We start from the raw sequence: 18,171 nt of genomic DNA, 5'->3' as shown, positions 1-18,171 counted from the left end.
GTTAAGGAAATTACACCCAGACGGCTGTAAAAGAGTTTAGTCCAAGTGGGCACCTGGTTAGAATTTTTAAGGGGAGGCAATTATGCAGGTAAGGTTTCCCTCCACCATGTTTAACAAAGAGGGAAACCATTCATGCAACAAGTAAGGTTCCCTCCACCATGTTTAACAAGTAAGGTTCCCTCCGCCATGTTTAACAAGTAAGGTTCCCTCTGCCATGTTTAACAAGTAAGGTTCCCTCCGCCATGTTTAACAAGTAAGGTTCCCTCCGCCATGTTTAACAAGTAAGGTTCCCTCCGCCATGTTTAACAAGTAAGGTTCCCTCCACCATGTTTAACAAGTAAGGTTCCCTCCACCATGTTTAACAAATAGGGAAACCATTCATGCAACAAGCGGACAGCCTGCAGTGTGGAATACAGTAGCTCCTGGTAGTATGGTGTAAAAAATAAAAGAAAACACAATACAACCTAACTGAAGAATAAAGCCTTTATTTTTATTTAGTTTTTCTTATCTTCCCGTAGTTCAAGTTTGTCAGTCCCACCCAATGACAAGGTGGAAAATAGAGTGAAGGAGTTAAGAGGTAGAGCAAGTGTTCCATTCTCATTGTGATGAGCAAAAAACAAAACAAAAAAGAAAGAAAACAACCCTAAACACACTATGGGAATGGCCATTCAAAGGCCTACCTACTGGGAAAACAATATCATTACAGCAGCTTCTCTGTGGCGTTGCTAGCTTTCCCTTATTATTCACAATTATAAATACTCCTCGCTCTGATTGACTTTTGATAAAGATCACACTACAGTGTAAACTGGAGAGGGAGTGAACGACTGCCGCGTAAAAAAGGGACACGCGGCAGTCGCCATCGTCACTATCGTCACCATCACCGTCACAGTCTTTGAACACTTGAAGTGGGGGAAGTGCCCCATAGCAAAGGGTCTCTTGATGTGGACCCCAGTTTAAAGCCCAGTTTTATGCTCCGGCGATGAAGTACCATGCAACATGTTCCATAAAAAGAAGGGAAAAGGGTTTACCGAGCGCTGCGTCACGAGACACTATGCCGCCAAAGCATGAATCAGGCATTAAGGGTCACTGCATAGTACAGTCAGACAGAAGAGATAATGGCTGCCCTCTATGGCCCAGATAGAGGCTCTCAGTCCAGCACTCAGGAGAACAGCCCGGGGGGAAAATGGGGCCGTCACTGTCCATATAAAGCAGGGCACAGACACCTGAGCGGTGGAACTTGACAGCACATCAATCCAAAATAGGAGTATAAGAGTCAGCTGGCCCTGTATGTGTGTGTGTGTGTGTGTGTGTGTGTGTGTGTGTCACACTGTATTAAAAGTTTAAAACTAACTAACCAATACTCACTCTAGGAGCTTCTTCACTGCCAGGTGACAACAGTGCCAAGTTACGTGGAGAAAAACAAAGAGATAGTATTTACATCTTCAACACATAAATTATTTCCCTAATAATATACTGTATGTGTAAGGCAATAATAAAGGTCTCTGAAATAACAAAACAATAATAATAGGTGCCTCTGATGAAAAAAAAAAAGAAAGAAAAGACTCCAGCATTCATTCAGAAAAGGTAAGCAAAACACATTGAAATGCTGCCAGTCGAGTCAAAACGTAGCCCAAACCAAGTCCAAAAGAGGGGAAAAAAACTAAACAACTAATGCAATAAATTCATGAGAACAATCTTCAAAATGGCACAGTAACACAGTAAAATCATCTGTGTTAATTCAACTCTGAGAGTGTACCAATAGGACCAAACAGACCCTTGGGTAAGTAACTGAGTGTTCAAATGTAACCATATTTGGGTTGTGACAATGACAATGTTTCCCTCCCCAAGCCAATCCTATCACCTCACCCCAGGTAATGCTTAACAATTAATCAAATAGTCAAATGAATCCATTATAAAATAAATAATAAAACAATTGATCACTATTCGTTACAAAAATTACAAAACAAATTCAAGAATAGTTAAATGTGCAAGCTCACAACACATTGTGACGCATTGTGAGCTTGTAGATCTGCCATTTTCACTATTCTGGCACAACACCAGTGTGCGATAAAGCATACAATAATGCTTAAGTGGTTCATCTTGGTGGAAATATAAAAAAATACAAAATATTTAAAAACAAAACACGCTTCTTGATTATTTGATTAATCAAAAAAGGTAATCGATAAAATAATCGGGTAGTTGCAGCCCTAAATGTATACTCTGCATAAATGTTGAATGGAGTAGCCTCGTCTTTCCGGTTCATACTAGTTCTGACACTCCAAATAGTATTAAGTCTTCCCATTCTCACCTAAATACAATACAAATTGACCACATAATGTACATTACGTTTTAGCAAGTATTTGCAATATCAACGTCCTTGTATGATGTACATATTGTACATCCTGAACAAGTTGCACTATGCAAGTTGTTAGTAGAGGACGTCTCGCTGGGCTAAAGCTCAATTCTGTCTGGACGCCTTCCTTGTTGCCAATACTGTATCAAATCAGCTCTATTATTACAACAAAGGAGTAGCTGATACCGTCTATTATGTATTAATATAAGTACATTATATACATACTAATGGTAGATATTAAGTTCCAAATGGATTTGGTTACATTTGTACACTCTCAAGAGTTAAATTAACGCTAGGTATTTCACAGTGAAGAAGATGAAGCCATGAGCGTGAATAGACAACCCCTTAACAACTGCAGGTAACAACACTGGCTAACGCTACCAACTAGATACCGCAGCCAGGGGGTAGAGGAGAGAGATGCAGCTTCCACAGGTGTCTCTTCCTGGAGCGAAATCAGGTCAGATGACATGGATTCCTTGCATTGCTGCCTTGCATTAACCACTGTCTTAAACCCTATAGACGTAGTTGACCGGCGTGCCCCAGGGCTGCATACGGGGGCCCCTCCCATTCTGTAAGCTCACAATGCGTGGCAAGCTTGCGGAGCTGCCATTTTCGCATAATGATCTGCCCAGAATAGGGTTCATGTGGTTAAGAGTTGTTCAAGACATCTAAGATAAGACAGTGGTTCTCAACATCCCATCCAAACGGACACTTACAGGTCTGTAACTCAGACCAAAAGGAGCCTTAAGGTCATTTGGATCCATTTGGTACCCCCTCAGAGTTAAATTAACACTGAGATTGGGGGGTCCCAGAGATTAAAACTAATTATACATCAAACTGGGGGGCCCTTAAAATCAGAGAACCACTGATCGGGGTAAAAACTGCACTCTCTCCCTCTGAACGAAATGCTTTCGTTTGACCCAGCGTGAAATCTCAACACAGGGGGTCCTTGGGGGAAAAGAAAAAGGAAAAGCCATTTGTCGAGAACCACCGATATATGACAACTGCTGCCTTGTACTGAGCCATCCGTTCTGCAGAGTGAGGTCAGACTCTTCACCCGCTACATAGAATAAGGGTCATTGCAATTCACGCTCAATGTTGCAATACAGTATTTAAAAATAAAAAAACTGTATAATGAGAAAACATACCAATGCATAATGTACATAGTTTTCATTACACAGAAACAAAACTTTTTTTTCTCCTTTTTTTCCAGATGAAATTCATATTTAGCATAATATGTGACAAAGAAATAATGGCTGGCTCTGTCTGTTCAGGTGAGAGAGAGAGAGAGAGAGAGAGAGAGAGAGAGAGAGAGAGAGAGAGTCAGAATTCAGTAAATATCTGTCAAATTGGATAATTGAGCGCGCGCACACACACACACACACACACTCACACACACACACACACACACACAGGGAAGTGTGGGGGGTGCAAATTTAAACCTCTCCAGTCGGTTGGACCACTTGAGTTCATATTACCCACCACACTCCCGCTCCAGTGCAGCAAGAGCTGGCTTCAGTCTTTGGGTTCACCCCACCCCCCATCCATGTGTGGTTGGGTGTGTGTGTGTGTGTGTGTGTGTGTGTGTGTGTGTGTGTGCTCGTGCGCGTGGCAAATTGACAGTCTGCGTAATGTCATTCCAGTGAGTTGAAAAGGTAAGGCAGTAGGGCCGCTGATGGAGAGGCCTCCCCGTCCGCCTACCCTGAACGGTGACCCGGTGCAGTTGAGAGGGAAGCCCCGGTCAGTCGGCCAGCACCACCTTGACAAAACTGGCCACGTCTGTGTCTTTGGAGTCATGCAGGATGAGAAAGGGATGTTGCTGTGAAAGAAAACGTGAAGATAGACACAAGTTTTTACAAGCTTTCACTTTTCGAATTGAACAAATCATAAAACATAGCTTTATGGATGGTTAACAGGGGTTAATGTTGTGATAATAGTCTAAATCTACAAAGAAACTAGTAACAAAAGTTTTCAAATAATTGTAGTGAAGTCAAAAGTACAATATTTGCCTCCAAGATGTATTGAAAAATGGACATGCAGTAAAGAATTCCTCAAAATTGTAGTCAAATACATAACTGGTTACTGTCCACGGCACAAGGGATTAATGTTTAGAACACTAAATGGGTGTATTGCTTTACACCAAATGCATTCATTGTGTAAGCCTGGCCTCTTGTGGACAAAAGCGAGAGCCATAAAAGGCAAAAAAGTTCAAACCCAATCCTATAATAATTCAGATTCAAACGTACCATTAATTCTGTGTAGGCTGGTCTCTCGATTGGCTTCTTTCTTAAGCTGTTAAGATGGGGAGGGAATTTAAAAATAATAATTAAAACAAAATATTCACCAGCATTTATGTTACAGGACCACAACTGACATAAGTGTTTCATTACAATGTGTCTATCCTGGGTATGTTATATTGCATTTACTTTTTTTTACCAAATAATAATCAATCATCAATGTTTGCATATAAAAAGGTAGTAACACTAACAGCTGTTATATAAAAATGTTCCCGACATGCCTCATGTTTAAGCAAAGAGAGAGCAGAACACTGTCCCCTGGTGGACACTGGATGCCACTGCCTTTACACCACAGCAGGAAGCAAAACAAAGTTATGTACAGTTGAGTGAGTCAGAGGCTTGCTCACTCACCATTGGGAGCTGAAATCTACGAACTCTGGGGAGAAGCGGTCGGCAGGCAGCTGTGGAGATGGCTCATCGACCACCTGCTTGAGCTGCTGGAATGGCGTGCCCCACGAGTCATAGGGGAACTTCAGAATGGCCAGCTCAATCTAGGAAGAAGAAATGGGGAATCAGATACAAAATGATTCCATTTAGTAAACTGTACCACACCTTCATTTCTGAGCTGGATTTGAAGGTTTCATTTATGGCTCCTGCCTCCATGATGTATGCCAGAGGTTCTCAAACCTTTTCCTTACAAGGACCCCCAGTTTGGTATGCAGAAACTCTGGAGTAGTGTGTGTACAAATGGAACCCATTGGAGCCGTAACTGTCCAATGGGTTCCATTTGTACACTCAGAGTTACACATCTGTAAGGGTCCATTTGGTTCCTAACTATCAATCATTTTGCTGTGGACCCCCTGGCACTTTGAGAACCCCTGATGTATGTATGAGTGGAATACATACAGTATATCAGGGAGTGGAAGGAATGAAAATTAAACAATAAATAAAATAGGATATTGCTTTTGCAAATTAATATGAAATTCGTACTACAAAGGACTACAAATCAAATTTTATTTTTGCTCTTTCCTGTACCTATCCAGTGTTTAATTCTTTGCTGAATTCTATAACATCTAAAATAATTGAGTTAGATTTTCTTTTAACTTTTTAAGTAGCATCCCCATTATCACATTATTAACACATTGTGAGCTTGTAGATCTGCCATCTTCAATATCTGACGTAAGAGAAGTATATAGGACTTGTGGCTAATTCTTTGAAAACAAAAACATTGAAAGCTGGTAGAGAGTTGAATTACAGTTCTACTCACCATAGTAATTCCTAGACTCCATATGTCTGACTTGACACTGTAGCCTTTCTGGTTGAGGTCAGGGTTGATCCGTTCAGGCTACAACAGGACAGTGATAAACAATAAGTGACAGCAATATTCCTTTTGACAATAAGTAAATAATTGACGCTGCTATGGACAACAATAGATTCCCCAAGGTGCACCTTGGGGAATTTTGTGTTCCTTTTAGCATAGTTTTGTAACTGTTCTTTTCGTACCGTTTTCAAACATGTTAAAGCAGGGGTATTCAACTGGATTAAGCAGGGGGCCACAACTGTACAATGATTGTGTGGGGAATTTGTGGGGTCTCAAAATGCATTTTGTGCAAAGATACAACGTGACAAATATGCTGTGAATCTGCCGGTGTGAACGCAGCAATACATCCCTATTCTGAGGCGAACATTCCGTACATCCGTTACTTTGGGAGACAATATTTGTTGGAAAAGAGAAGGTGACCAAGTATTGACCCCTAAGAAGTGTTTTGGGTTCAATTTGTTCTACAGCAAGTCAGCAACTAGTCTGTGCTACAAGTCTCTTCCCAATTCTCCCTCGGCCTGCTTACCGCCATGTAGGGCTTACAGCCAGCATCCATTGTTTTGGCTACCGAGTCCACCAGGTGGCCACTGATGCCAAAATCACACATCTTCACTTGGCCCTGAGTGTTGATGAGAACATTGGAGGGCTTCACATCTGGAAAGAGATGAGAGAATGGATAAGATCAGCAACAGGCAATGTATGACAATGCAATGTTTTGTAAGTGAGGATAAATTGTCTGCAAAAGAATAAATAAAAACAGCGCTCTCCTTACCTCTGTGTATTACAGACAGGTTGCTGTGCAGGTGCTCTAATGCCTTAACTATCTGCAAAGTCACAAGGATGAAGAATAGTGGATCATGAACCAGGGATTGGCATGAAAAGTGGACTAAACAAAGTATATAGGGTTGTTTAAGTCAACGAAGCATACAGGGTTTAAGTTATTAAATATCTTTTATATCCAGCACGATCAAATTGAATTAAATAATAAATGTGGGAGAAAAGAAACATTTTGAGATAGAAGTCATAGACGTACTGCTACAGTGATCTTTCCCAAGATGTCTTCTGGGATGGTCATGCCTTTCTCAACGACCTTCTTATAGAACTTATCCAGAGAGGTGTCCAATAACTCCATACATATCCACACATCCCCCTGAGAACACAGCGTTGAACAAGTGTTAAGTGATGATGATGGTCATAATCGACATGACCGCCACGAGATGCTGCTCATGGGGATAGTCCTAATAAAGAATTTAAATCATCGTGGAAGGTACAAAGATGATACTCATAATGTGTAGGATCTAGAGTCCATAGGTCATTTGAATGTCCCCCCACTATTGGTCTATTTATTTTCCTGACCGGTGCCTGTGGTCTCTTTAGCACCGTTCCCATTTTGTTGCACAATCGTCGTTGTGTATTGGCTGCCGCTGCAAGCTTGCCCCTCGCCACAATGACCAGTTGCTCTTTAGTCTCAACTCTCGATCTCGAATATCGTCCCCCAGCGGTGCCACTGCTAGAGTCTAAATCCTACACATTGTTTTTTTCTTTTTAATATTTTTGATCCCACGATTTTCACCCAGTGTCAATTATCTAATGTAATCCTGGGCGCTACACTTCCTCTGCCAACCTGGGGGGGCAGCGGACTAACCTTATGCTTCCTTCTATGCATGAGTAGTCCAAGCTGCTTCTTTTCACCTGACAGGGGAGAGTTTCCCCGGCCGGACGTAGCGCGTGGAAGGAACACGTTATTCCGACCAGTTCCTTTCCCCTCCATCAGGCGCCCCGGCTGGCCAGGTGGAGGTAGTTTAGAGACCAGGATTACTGCATGTTTTTTTGTGAGGGTACCTACCCTAGGGGACCCAGGACCTTCTAGCTGTGAGGCGACAGCACTACCGACTGTGCCACCGTGCCCCCTATCCTGCATCCTACACATTGTTATATATATTTTTTTAAATGGTCAAGAGGTGCACACACATCCAAATATTTCAGTGCAGGATTCGAAATATATATTAAAAAAAAAAAAAAAACACTATTCTGGGCATGTCAAAATAATTGGCGAACGAACATTCGGTGAAAATAGCAGATCTACAAGCTCATGGCGTGTTGTGAGCTTATAGATCCACAATGGAAATAAGTGCCCAGGATGTTTTTGTGGTCAAATGTAGCTCAAATGTCTGACTGTACCTCGTGCTGTTTATATTTCTGTCTAATATTTCGCAGGGGGGCATGGATAGAACCATGCAGGATTCGAGTTAACAAAGTATATAGGGTATTACTGACCTCTCTGAAGAGGGCACCGTAGAACGTGACAGTGTAGAAGCAGTCGACTGTCCTCATGGAAATATCCAGGTCCATTAGTAGCCTCTTCTGCTCCAGGGTGTTGACTGTGGCCCGGATCCTCTGCAGAGACGAAGTTATATTATATCATTGATCTGGGCTGCCAGGTTCTAGTGGCGGTTAGGGATTCTGCGATCTGATCGGATAACGGCCCAATATCAGCCAAAACATTTTTTTATTGGATTGCAGCAAAGATGACCGATCAAACGCTCCGAGTCAACTCCAGCTCTTCTACTCAGCAGATCCAGCATGCAGCAGCATGCAGAGGCCACGTGATCATAAAAGTGTTTGCTATTCACAGGCAGCTAGTCAGCACGCAGCAGCAATAGACAGACATAGAGAGACTTAAATATGTGCTGTATTGGATCGGTTATCTGCATCGGATCGGTATCGATTCTGCCATATCAGTATCGGATCGGAAGTGAAAAACAATCACAATTTGCGTTCTCACTTTTCCGTCTTCACTTTTCTGCCCTCACATTTGTCTTCAATGTTTGTGTTTACCGTTTACCACAAACCCAGAAAGCTGTGGATGGGAGGGGCTAGTGCCCCTCAAAACCTTTGATCGCAGCATCCCTACTAGCTGTTCTAGCTTGCATGGCACCCTGGGCAAAAATAAGTGTCATAACAGAAGTAACCAAGTGTAACAGAGTTAGAAATAGCCTTGTATTAATTTCTACAAATTCAATGCGCTTGCCTTTCAATATATTGCATAGAGTACTAAAGCCACCTGGTGGATGACCAGTGCAGCTGCGTGTGTAGTGTCCCTTTTTGCACACCACAGTTTTGCCTCAGCAGAGGAAATGATTTCCCTGCTGCAGGTAGGTGCATGAGACCTCCGTTGCAAACAATAAATACATTTTTTGTACTTTATATTAATTATTTTCACTTTGTTACACAGATTTGTGTACTGTATGCTGCTGCTGTGCTGTTGATGACCAGTGTCATACTTAAATGTGTTCAAACCAGGTAGGCTTTGTTGAATGTCACACATTGTTGTGTTGTAATTCCAGCAGAATGTGGGTGTTTTGTAAGGGATGAGGGTTTTTATTGTCTGTCGTTTTATGCTCCATCTGTGGAATTTTGGAATATTCTGCAAGCCTTAACCCATTTAGGCCTGACCTCAAAATTAAAAAAAAAATCTTCTAAATCCTCCAGTTTTCTGAAATAAATATTTTCACGATTTTTCAAAAATAGCAGACCTACAAGCTCGTATGTAGATCTAAATTATAACATAATGTTTAAAACACCAAAAGGGTTCCTGCCCAAAATGGGTTAAATAGAAAAATAGCTCTCACTGGGTTAGGTGGTCTATGAAAATAAATAAATAAATAAATGAATTACCACTATACGATCACATCATGAGTGTACTTGGCCTCAGCAGAGGAAATGATTTCCGTGCTGCAGATTTGTGTACTGTATGCTGCTGCTGCACTGTTAATGTTGATGACCAGTGTCATACTTTAGTGTGTTCAAACCAGGAGCTCCAAAGTAAAGACAACCTGATTGAGAGCAAGTCCTCTGTGTGGCCGTGTCATCACTTCTACACCATAGACATCTCCACCAAATACACAGACAGACACAACCCGTTACACAAGTCAGTCATATCCACCCCCCCCCCCCCCCATTCCCCCTGCCTCTGGCTTCCAGTGGGTCAAACCCACCCAACCCCCATCACGTACTTCTGTGTGGGAGACCTTTCGAGGCCTGACTAGCTCACAAACTAGAATCAAAGTGCCCACTCAGCCATGGTTAATTGACCCACATGGTGACATGATATCATTGACGTGCTGTGCATAATATGCTCATAGTATGAGCAATAGAAAACTGATCGTGCAAGTGCGAGCACCCATGCAGTCTCTGCAACTTGCTGCTACTGGCAAGATGCCATTCAGATAATTCAGACTGGTTTGATTACATTTATGACAAGTAAAATGTATACTAACGATTGATTTTGTTAAGGAATTTTTTACATACATCGATTGTTTTACCTCTATATGTAGATGAGGTAACACCCTAAGTCCGATCTGACACTGTCATCTCTCATTGGCTACCCGCCCTACTTAACAAAACAAAAGATAAACAACCCTTTGAAACCCATTGAGCGCTACGCCTCAAGGTGTCTAAAAGTGCTAAATGTTAATGTGCTATGTTAATGGTGCTATGTTAATATTAACAGGCACAGACACAACAATGCCCATGCACCTAATCGCCATTAAGAAAGAGTTTGTGAACTTCTTAGTATATGCATACTGAAGCTGCATTGATGCTACTGGAATGGAAGAATTTCTGGTTTAAAAGCAAGACTTTAGAGACATGAAAACCGTACACTGTGCAATAGGGTAAAACAGTTTGTATTCCTGGCCTTCAACATAGGCAACATGTTTTATTAGAGACTCTCCCATTTTGCTAGTTTTCTTCCGCTTTGTCAGGCATAGATAAAATTGATTGAGGTTGCAATTTTGCATGTGGGATCTTGCAAATACTGCTAGTAGTTTCTGGAGTTCAGTGAGCAAAAGAAACAAGCATTTAACAACCAACTTTGTTTTCGTGCTTACATTTCAATATCACTGATGCATTCTCAAGAGACTCAGGCACCATTAAAAGTAGCCTGATGCTAAAAAAACAGACAGGACCGAGGGAAGAGCCTTGAAATAGTCATTTTTCCATATACACTTTTCTAAAGATACTCCAAGCCGTTCTGTCACAGAATCGATCCGGAAGTGTTCCAAGTCGAGAGCATATGTTGAGTACATCGATGACTCACAGCACTATTTTAAAAACAGTTGTACATCTACTGTGCAGCCAAGTCAAGGTAACCTGAGCAGTGTGCCTACCTTGACAGCCATGATAACTCCACTGGGCACATGTCTCATCTTGTCCACCACCCCATATGCCCCTCGTCCCAGCTCGGAAATCTGCTCCAAGTCATCTGCCTTCACAACAAAATTCTGCATACGAGAGAGATTGAGAGAGAGAGAGAGAACAGTGAAAGTGTGAGTGTAAGTCTGATTTATACTTAGTCGTAAGACAGTGTCCTGTGCAAGAAATAGCTGATCTAAAAGCTCACAACGAGTCGTGATGCAACGCATTGTAAGATGGGCTATTTTAGGCATAGGACACTGTCGTTCGACAGAGTACAACACCTTCAGAGTTTAATTCATTTGTTCAATTAAACAAATTACCATTTGGAAAGAATACATTTTCACTTTTTTCAGGCCATTCGTTACCTTATCTCCAATAGTGACGCAGGCTTTAGAGTCAAGATCTCGAGGGGGCCTGTAGGAGAGGAAATTTAAATTGAGCACAAACAGGATATTTGCATATGGTGATTTGTCAAATACATTCTGTAAGCTTATTGTAATAATTGATATTAACTATAAGTAAATATTGCCACAAGACAATACATATGAGGTCAATAGTCATTTAACCACTTAAATCCCATACCAGACCAGTGTTGATGAATTCCTGTTCTGTCTATAGAAGTGTCTATTTGTACGTCTCTAAATGTTTTGATGATTTGAACATGGTGGACCCTGTTGGAAACAAGTGTAATGCTTAATTGGGTCGTCCACTCACAGTTAACAGCCTTTGTATTGAGTTTGTGCTTGAAATGTACTGTAATTCTGCAAACTGTTAATAAATTCTTCAATCAATCAATCAATGTTAATTTTTTTCAGCAGATTTTGATTTAGTCTTATGAATAACACCATTTAGTCTTAGTCCTATTTAGTCTTCTGAAATTGTTTAGTCATAGTCTAGTCTTAGTCGACTAAATATCAAAATCTTAGTCTTTTAGTCTTAATGCAATGTTAATTTTGACAGAAAGATTTAGTTTTAGTCTTTTAAATAACACCATTTAATTTGAGTCCATTTAGTCTTCTGAAATGGTTTAGTCTTAGTCTAGTCTTAGTCGACTAAATATCAAAAACCTTAGTCTTTAAGTCTTAAGGTCCCTCTCCACCAAACAACAGTCTTGTTCAGACTAGTCAAATACTTGTTAAAACTGTCACAGATTGCAACAGACTGGGCACTTAATCAGCCGGCCGATGACACACGGAAATTATGTGCGCATGCTCAGAGGAAATCCCGTGCAATAACTCTCCATACCAGGAGATGGCCATACCAAGTCTGTGGTTCGGTGCCCAGCCGGAAACAAACGCAGCATCTTGACCAAAATGAAACAACAACAGACAACACACTGTTGTGTCACTGTCATATGCCACGCTACCTCAATATTTATTTATATATATATACACCATCTACACCAGTTAATATTTATGCTATCCAGATCGAGATATGAGCAAACTCCTCCTAGAGAAGTAGAGCGGGTCATTGTCCGTCAAAAAGCATTTTTTTAATCTTATTTTGGAATACTCAATACAGTTTTGATGAACAAAGTTAACTACCAGTACCTTTAGTCTTCATCAACAAAATTAACAAAGTCCCATACGTTGTTGAGCTCAGTGTACAAGGGCGGAATGCAATGCATCGCAACGCATTGTGAGCTTGTAGATCTGCAATTTTCTGCAAAGGATCCCCATGATATTGATGCTGGGGATTAAGTGCTTAAAGGGGAAAACCACCCATTTTCAACATTTTACTATGTCATTAATACACCTTAGAGCTGTTGTGTGGACATAATAAAATAGTCCCCCCATTCTGTGTTTCCTAGAACTGTAAGTATGGAAAAAAATCATTAACATGGTGAAACGCATCTTGATGACATCATCAAGATGTGTTTCACCATGTTAATGATTTTTTTCAGACCTCTAGTTCTAGGAAACACAGAATCGGGGGGACTTTTTATTATTTCCACACAACAGTTCTAAGGTATATTAATGACATAGCAAAATGTTGAAAATGGGTGGAATGCCCCTTTAAGGCACATTTCCTCTCTTCCTTCCAGTGTACAATTATAAATCACAAATTCTCCTATAGAGGTGTTCCACAAGAAAAGCGATAACAGTTTTATTTTGCGATTACAACACTTATGGTATGAAGTGTGCAGATGGTATAGTTCTGCTTCCACCCTGATAACAGAGAAGGGTCTTACGCTGCTACTGCTGGTGGGGGCTGTTCAAACACTTCTTTGGACAACTTCAGTCCAGGGCTCTTCTTCTTCCCTGCAAGAGAGGTGAAAGGCTTGTGAATATAAAGTTTAAGATCTAAAGTTAAGTTCATCTGCAAATTGGCTTTATAACTACTGTGGTTGACCTCAAAATAACCAAATGGGATTATGGGCATGTGAATAATTGTTTTGTTTCATTCAAAGAATTAGGAGGTTTTGATGTGTTGAATTTAGGATAAACACTATTTACATTGCTTTGCTATCTATTCAGATTAGGGTGTACTCAAAGTTGAGTCCCAACACAATAGAGAGAGACGGCAGGGAAGCCAACGTACTGTAAAGTGAAAATGACTAATCTTCATTGGTATGATAATGATGACTCAGAGGGAGAGAAATGGAGGAGGGGGGACCCCAAGGAAATAAAAAGGCTTCCTTGAATCCCTTCCTGTCTTACATTTTATTTGCCATCACTGCAAACAAGTATACCTAATGTTTTCAGAATCTCAACCTTTTAATATTACATTTCTCAATCTCTGGAAGACTACACATGTTGCTGTAAGTGTAAGCCCTGGAGCTCTGGGACCTTGCTCAGTGAAAGTAGTGGCAGTCCATTCATAAACATGTTTTACCAGCAGGGCCTAGCCTTGGGACTTCCCACAAGGGGCCATGGGTCCGTGCCAGAATGACCCAGCTAGCGGGAAACTAAAACTACCAGGAAGACAAAGAAAACCCAACAGCTCAACAAATTATTTTTGACAAGGATATTGGTGTTTGTTCCCTTCATTGGGTTAATAGGCAACACAGAGCACTTCCATTGCATCTCTCTGTGCAACAAAGATTCACGTGTGCTTTAATCACACATGGTCACTAAAAATAGATTAGCATTTCCCCTGTAATAGCTAAATATGGAGCATTCATAATAACCTCCCTAGTATGATGTGACAAATACAGCAGCCTTTTGTTCAATCCACTATATCAGATAACAAGCTGAATCCGATACTGCTAGGCTCTGTATTCTGTCAAGGGGTGCAATGAAGAAAAAAAGTTTGCATACTTTAAATACACGACAGACATCTAATCTAGCACAGCATGGCATGTCAAAGCTCTTCGAGAGCTAAAGCTATGTTCTGGCACCGCAGGAGAGCAATGCAGGACGCCACGTTCAGTTACATCCATAATTTGTCTGTAATTAACACATTTTCAACTCAATCTCGCTTTGAAAGAGACACCGGCATGCATCCAAGTAACGATTACAGGACACAGCAAGCTGTGCATGTTTACAGCCACAATTGACTTGGACACCCCACGGCATGTTGCTCTCTCAGGTAGCAGGCAGCAGGTGGGGTCAGGGTGCCAGTCATACGTGGTCAGACGGGGCACGTGTGTGGAGTCCGTTTGTGGTCTGGGGCTGCAAAGTGGGAGATGACTCAGTCTGTCACACTGGACACATCCTCTCAGAACACAACAGCTGTCAGGACCCTTTGGGAAATATGATGTCACTTCACTTGGACAGGCTGCTTGCTGTCCTCATTGGGCTGAGGCTTTCCTGTAAGCATTCTGTGGCAAGACCTGCTTAGTTTCTGAACCGGAGCAACTATGAAACTAAACGGCCTTAGTTAGAGCGGACACGTGCCGATTGACTTGGGGCCTACGCCGGTGTTCAGAAGACAAGTTGTGAATGCAGAGAACTATACAAAGTATTTCTGGATTGTGCATGGGATCAAAGTGTCAATAGCTGTGTGGCGAGTCACCATCAGGAAGCTTCGGGGCCCCGGAGCAAGTCCGTATATGGACAATGATGAGTCACGCACAGATAATCTTCCACACAACTCTATCACCGGCGTTAGGGGAATCAAATCTCTGAACATGCCAAAGCAATGCTGCAAATTGCATTGCGTTGCACTTAGGCGTTCTCCGCCCATTATGAACCAAAGCCCCAACTTAACTGTAAATGGTCAGAAATGTGGTTTGCGTTGGTCTCATCTACACAACAATAGCAGTATAGAAGCTGCGTAGCAGCTATGCCAGACTGCTTGCAGCCAGTTAAGTGTCAACAGTGAACGTCTGCAGCAGTCATTGGGAATGCAAGTCAAAACATGCCATGGTAGGCCAAAGGCTATGATTGCCTGAGCACAGCACACAGCCAATCTGCACAGCCCTCTCAAAACAGTGTGTACTCCCGACCATGGTAACGCTAGTATGATTGTGTAATAGCACGCGGTGAACTTGAAATGTAAATTGACATCATCATCATGCCCTCTATGTCTGACGCAGGGGAAGGACCTTGATTTTCCAAGGTGTGGATTTTCTAAAACAATGCAATTTTTCCCTCTCTCTCCACATTTAAACCAGCAATAAGTGTGTGATATAGGTGTGTTATAGATTGAATTGCTGCCAAGGCCAGCAGACATATTTTGAGATATTTCAATTAACAGGTGTGGACAATTTTTCAAGATGATGCGACTCTAAAAATAAATTGTTGACTAACTTGACCAATCACAAGGACCCAACACCCAGTCAATGAGTCATGACAACCATAAGGCCGAAAAACACCTGTGGTAACACTGTGCAGCCTACTCCATTATAACCATTATTACAGACCTAAATGAGCTGTGCAGCAAGGTACAGTGCTACCGGCTGAATAATACACTTATTTATATCCATACAAGAAAAGAACATGTCTTGAATACGGAAAAAATACGATCCACACACGTGTTGAACTACACGTACAACACAGCAACAACACCCTGAGTTATTACATGTAACATTTTGCACACTCTCAGCGTGAATGGCTGTAGTACATGTCATTTAACAGTGTTACAATAATAATCCTCATGCTCCGAGGTGGATGTTTCACTGCCGGGATGTTTCGTGTCGTGGTGATGACAGAAGCAGGAATACAACAAAACTAAAAGACCTGGTTTCTATTCGCTCTCTCCACAGGCAGCAGCGACAACGTGCAGTTTATTTCCACCTGGTAGTATAAGGTTACAGCGACAGATAGCTAACTCCCACCTCACACACACAATCGCGCTCCAAATGCATATAATGATAAGACGGGGAAAGAATTAAAATACAATAAAAGCAGGCGAACGTAGCAAATCCTTACCTCCTTTAGAGAGAGACATTTCCCCTTTGCTTTGATGAAGGGGGAAGGGAAGCACAAAGACTTTTGCCTTTTTCACTCCCTCCCTCCCTGCATCTACCCTCTACACCCCGCTCAGGATCTGCGCTTGCTTGCTTTCGTGCAAAAAAAAAGAGAGAGAGAAAAAGAAGAAGCTAGCAACGATCAAAAAAGATTGTCTTTTTTATCTCCCGTGCAATCGTCGCACTTTTGCCCACTAATCCACCAGGGCTACGGATCGATTACCTGATCGATGCACGACTTTGAATAAAAGGCGAGCGCTTGGATATTATGCAGCTCTAAAGGTAGTTTGCTAACAAAAAAGCTGCACTTTAGGGTGGCCAAAGTCTGACAGCTGAAGGAGGATCCTACAACGACGGAGTGGTACGCAATGACGTATTTCCTGCCCCACATGGAACAGTTGTGGGCTTTGTAGTTTTTCCATAGTGTGCTGAGAACACTGAGCTTTTTTTCTTTTTTTTGTGCCAGTGTTATAATCAGTGGTGGAAGTAGTAACTCAGATATTTTACTTAAGTAAATGTAATATAAAAATACTCGGTGACAAGTAAAACACATGTGTTCTAAATGTTACCTGAGTATATACTACCAAAAGTACTAAAATGTTTTGAAAATAGCACAACGACCGTGGTTATTTCCAAATGAAAATAGCACAACAACCGTGGTTATTTCCAAACAGCCTACTACTACTAAAATAGGGCAAGTGTATAGCCATTGTTATAAGAATGTATATCGTATTCGCAAAGTAACTAGTAGCCTAACTAAATGAGTAAAAGTACAATTTTAGCCTCTGAGTGAGATACAAAAGTATTGGAAATACTCCAAGTATAAAGAGGCCTACCTTAAAGTTACAAGAATTGTGTTAAAAATTGTTTCGAATATCTTAGCTGAAGGTTAAAAGGAAAAGTGTTTGAACTGAGCTGGGGGCCCCCTGGAACCTAGGAGAACAATTTACAATTTAGGCATTTAGCAGACGCTCTTAATCCAGAGCGAATTACATTAAGCAATAACAAAAAGCATGGCATACATCACATACATAAAAAGTAGTTATCATTATATACATTAGACAAACATTCGTCGAAAATAGCAAATCTCCAGTTGCAATTGCAACCTGGCAAGATATTTAGTGCATGATGCTGCAGCTGCACGTATAACCAGGTGCCACATAATTAGTCACTAAAACATTCTGCAAAACATACATCAAGAAGTTTGCACTGTGTTGTTGTAGCTCGGCTATTTTAACGTTTGACATAGCCTACACTACAGCAAAGCATAATAGGTAGGTTTACGTTGTTAAAATAGATTATTCAAATAGTGTAGTTAAAAAACTAGAACAAAACTTACTTTTTACGATGATGTTCTTTGAGACGCACACACTGGACGCGGCAAAATCCGCCATGGCAGTTGCGTGTTGGACGGATCGTGTTAAATTAAATTAAATATCTATGTCCTTCTCTCTCCTACACACAACTACGGTTAAGTATTTTAGTACAGGGGCCTGCTGCAACAATTACAATAACTACCGTCTCATGTACACCCTCTAAGTTCCCGAGCCACGAAAAGCAGCAAGCAAAGTAGCAAACTGAGCTAAATAATATATTTTTTTATCACCACCACCAACAACAACAACATAACAACAACATTCACGAGTCACGGAGACTCGATAGTAGTCGAAGTCGATACGATATACCCGCCCACTTTTCGCGCACCTAC

At 41.3% G+C, this 18,171-nt stretch overlaps 1 protein-coding gene across 3 annotated transcripts; it reads right to left on the bottom strand.

Annotated features, from left to right (window-relative positions):
- Positions 1 to 469: 469 nt before the first annotated feature.
- On the bottom strand, positions 470 to 18,171 carry LOC306936137 (dual specificity mitogen-activated protein kinase kinase 6). Of its 3 annotated transcripts, XM_079519607.1 has the most exons (13): positions 17,803 to 18,171; positions 13,302 to 13,371; positions 12,372 to 12,413; positions 11,476 to 11,524; positions 11,083 to 11,196; positions 8,189 to 8,308; positions 6,945 to 7,061; positions 6,684 to 6,735; positions 6,438 to 6,565; positions 5,858 to 5,935; positions 5,002 to 5,141; positions 4,600 to 4,645; positions 470 to 4,172 (listed from the first exon to the last, which is right to left on the bottom strand). In XM_079519607.1, exons 1-13 carry the CDS (start codon positions 17,855 to 17,857, stop codon positions 4,095 to 4,097), a joined length of 1,089 nt encoding a protein of 362 aa, XP_079375733.1. In that variant the 5' UTR covers positions 17,858 to 18,171; the 3' UTR covers positions 470 to 4,094. The 3 variants fall into 3 exon arrangements, with proteins under 3 accessions (XP_079375733.1, XP_079375734.1, XP_079375735.1); XM_079519608.1 differs by lacking the exon at positions 12,372 to 12,413 and having other exon boundaries at positions 17,803 to 18,170; XM_079519609.1 differs by lacking the exons at positions 12,372 to 12,413; positions 17,803 to 18,171 and adding an exon at positions 16,426 to 16,781.

This window comes from Electrona antarctica (genome assembly GCF_951216825.1).
Source record: "Electrona antarctica genome assembly, chromosome: 14".
Lineage (NCBI taxonomy): Eukaryota > Metazoa > Chordata > Actinopteri > Myctophiformes > Myctophidae > Electrona > Electrona antarctica.
This window is presented reverse-complemented; position numbering and strand designations above follow the sequence as displayed.

Coding starts and splice junctions, on each gene's coding strand:
- LOC306936137 (XM_079519607.1), bottom strand. CDS start 17,857: ATGGCGGATTTTGCCGCGTCCAGTGTGTGCGTCTCAAAGAACATCATC. Junction 5,142..5,857: donor GGAGTCTAGGAATTACTATG/GTGAGTAGAACT, acceptor TCTTCTTCCTAG/ATTGAGCTGGCCATTCTGAA. Junction 4,173..4,599: donor CAGCCTACACAGAATTAATG/GTACGTTTGAAT, acceptor TTTCTTTCACAG/CAACATCCCTTTCTCATCCT.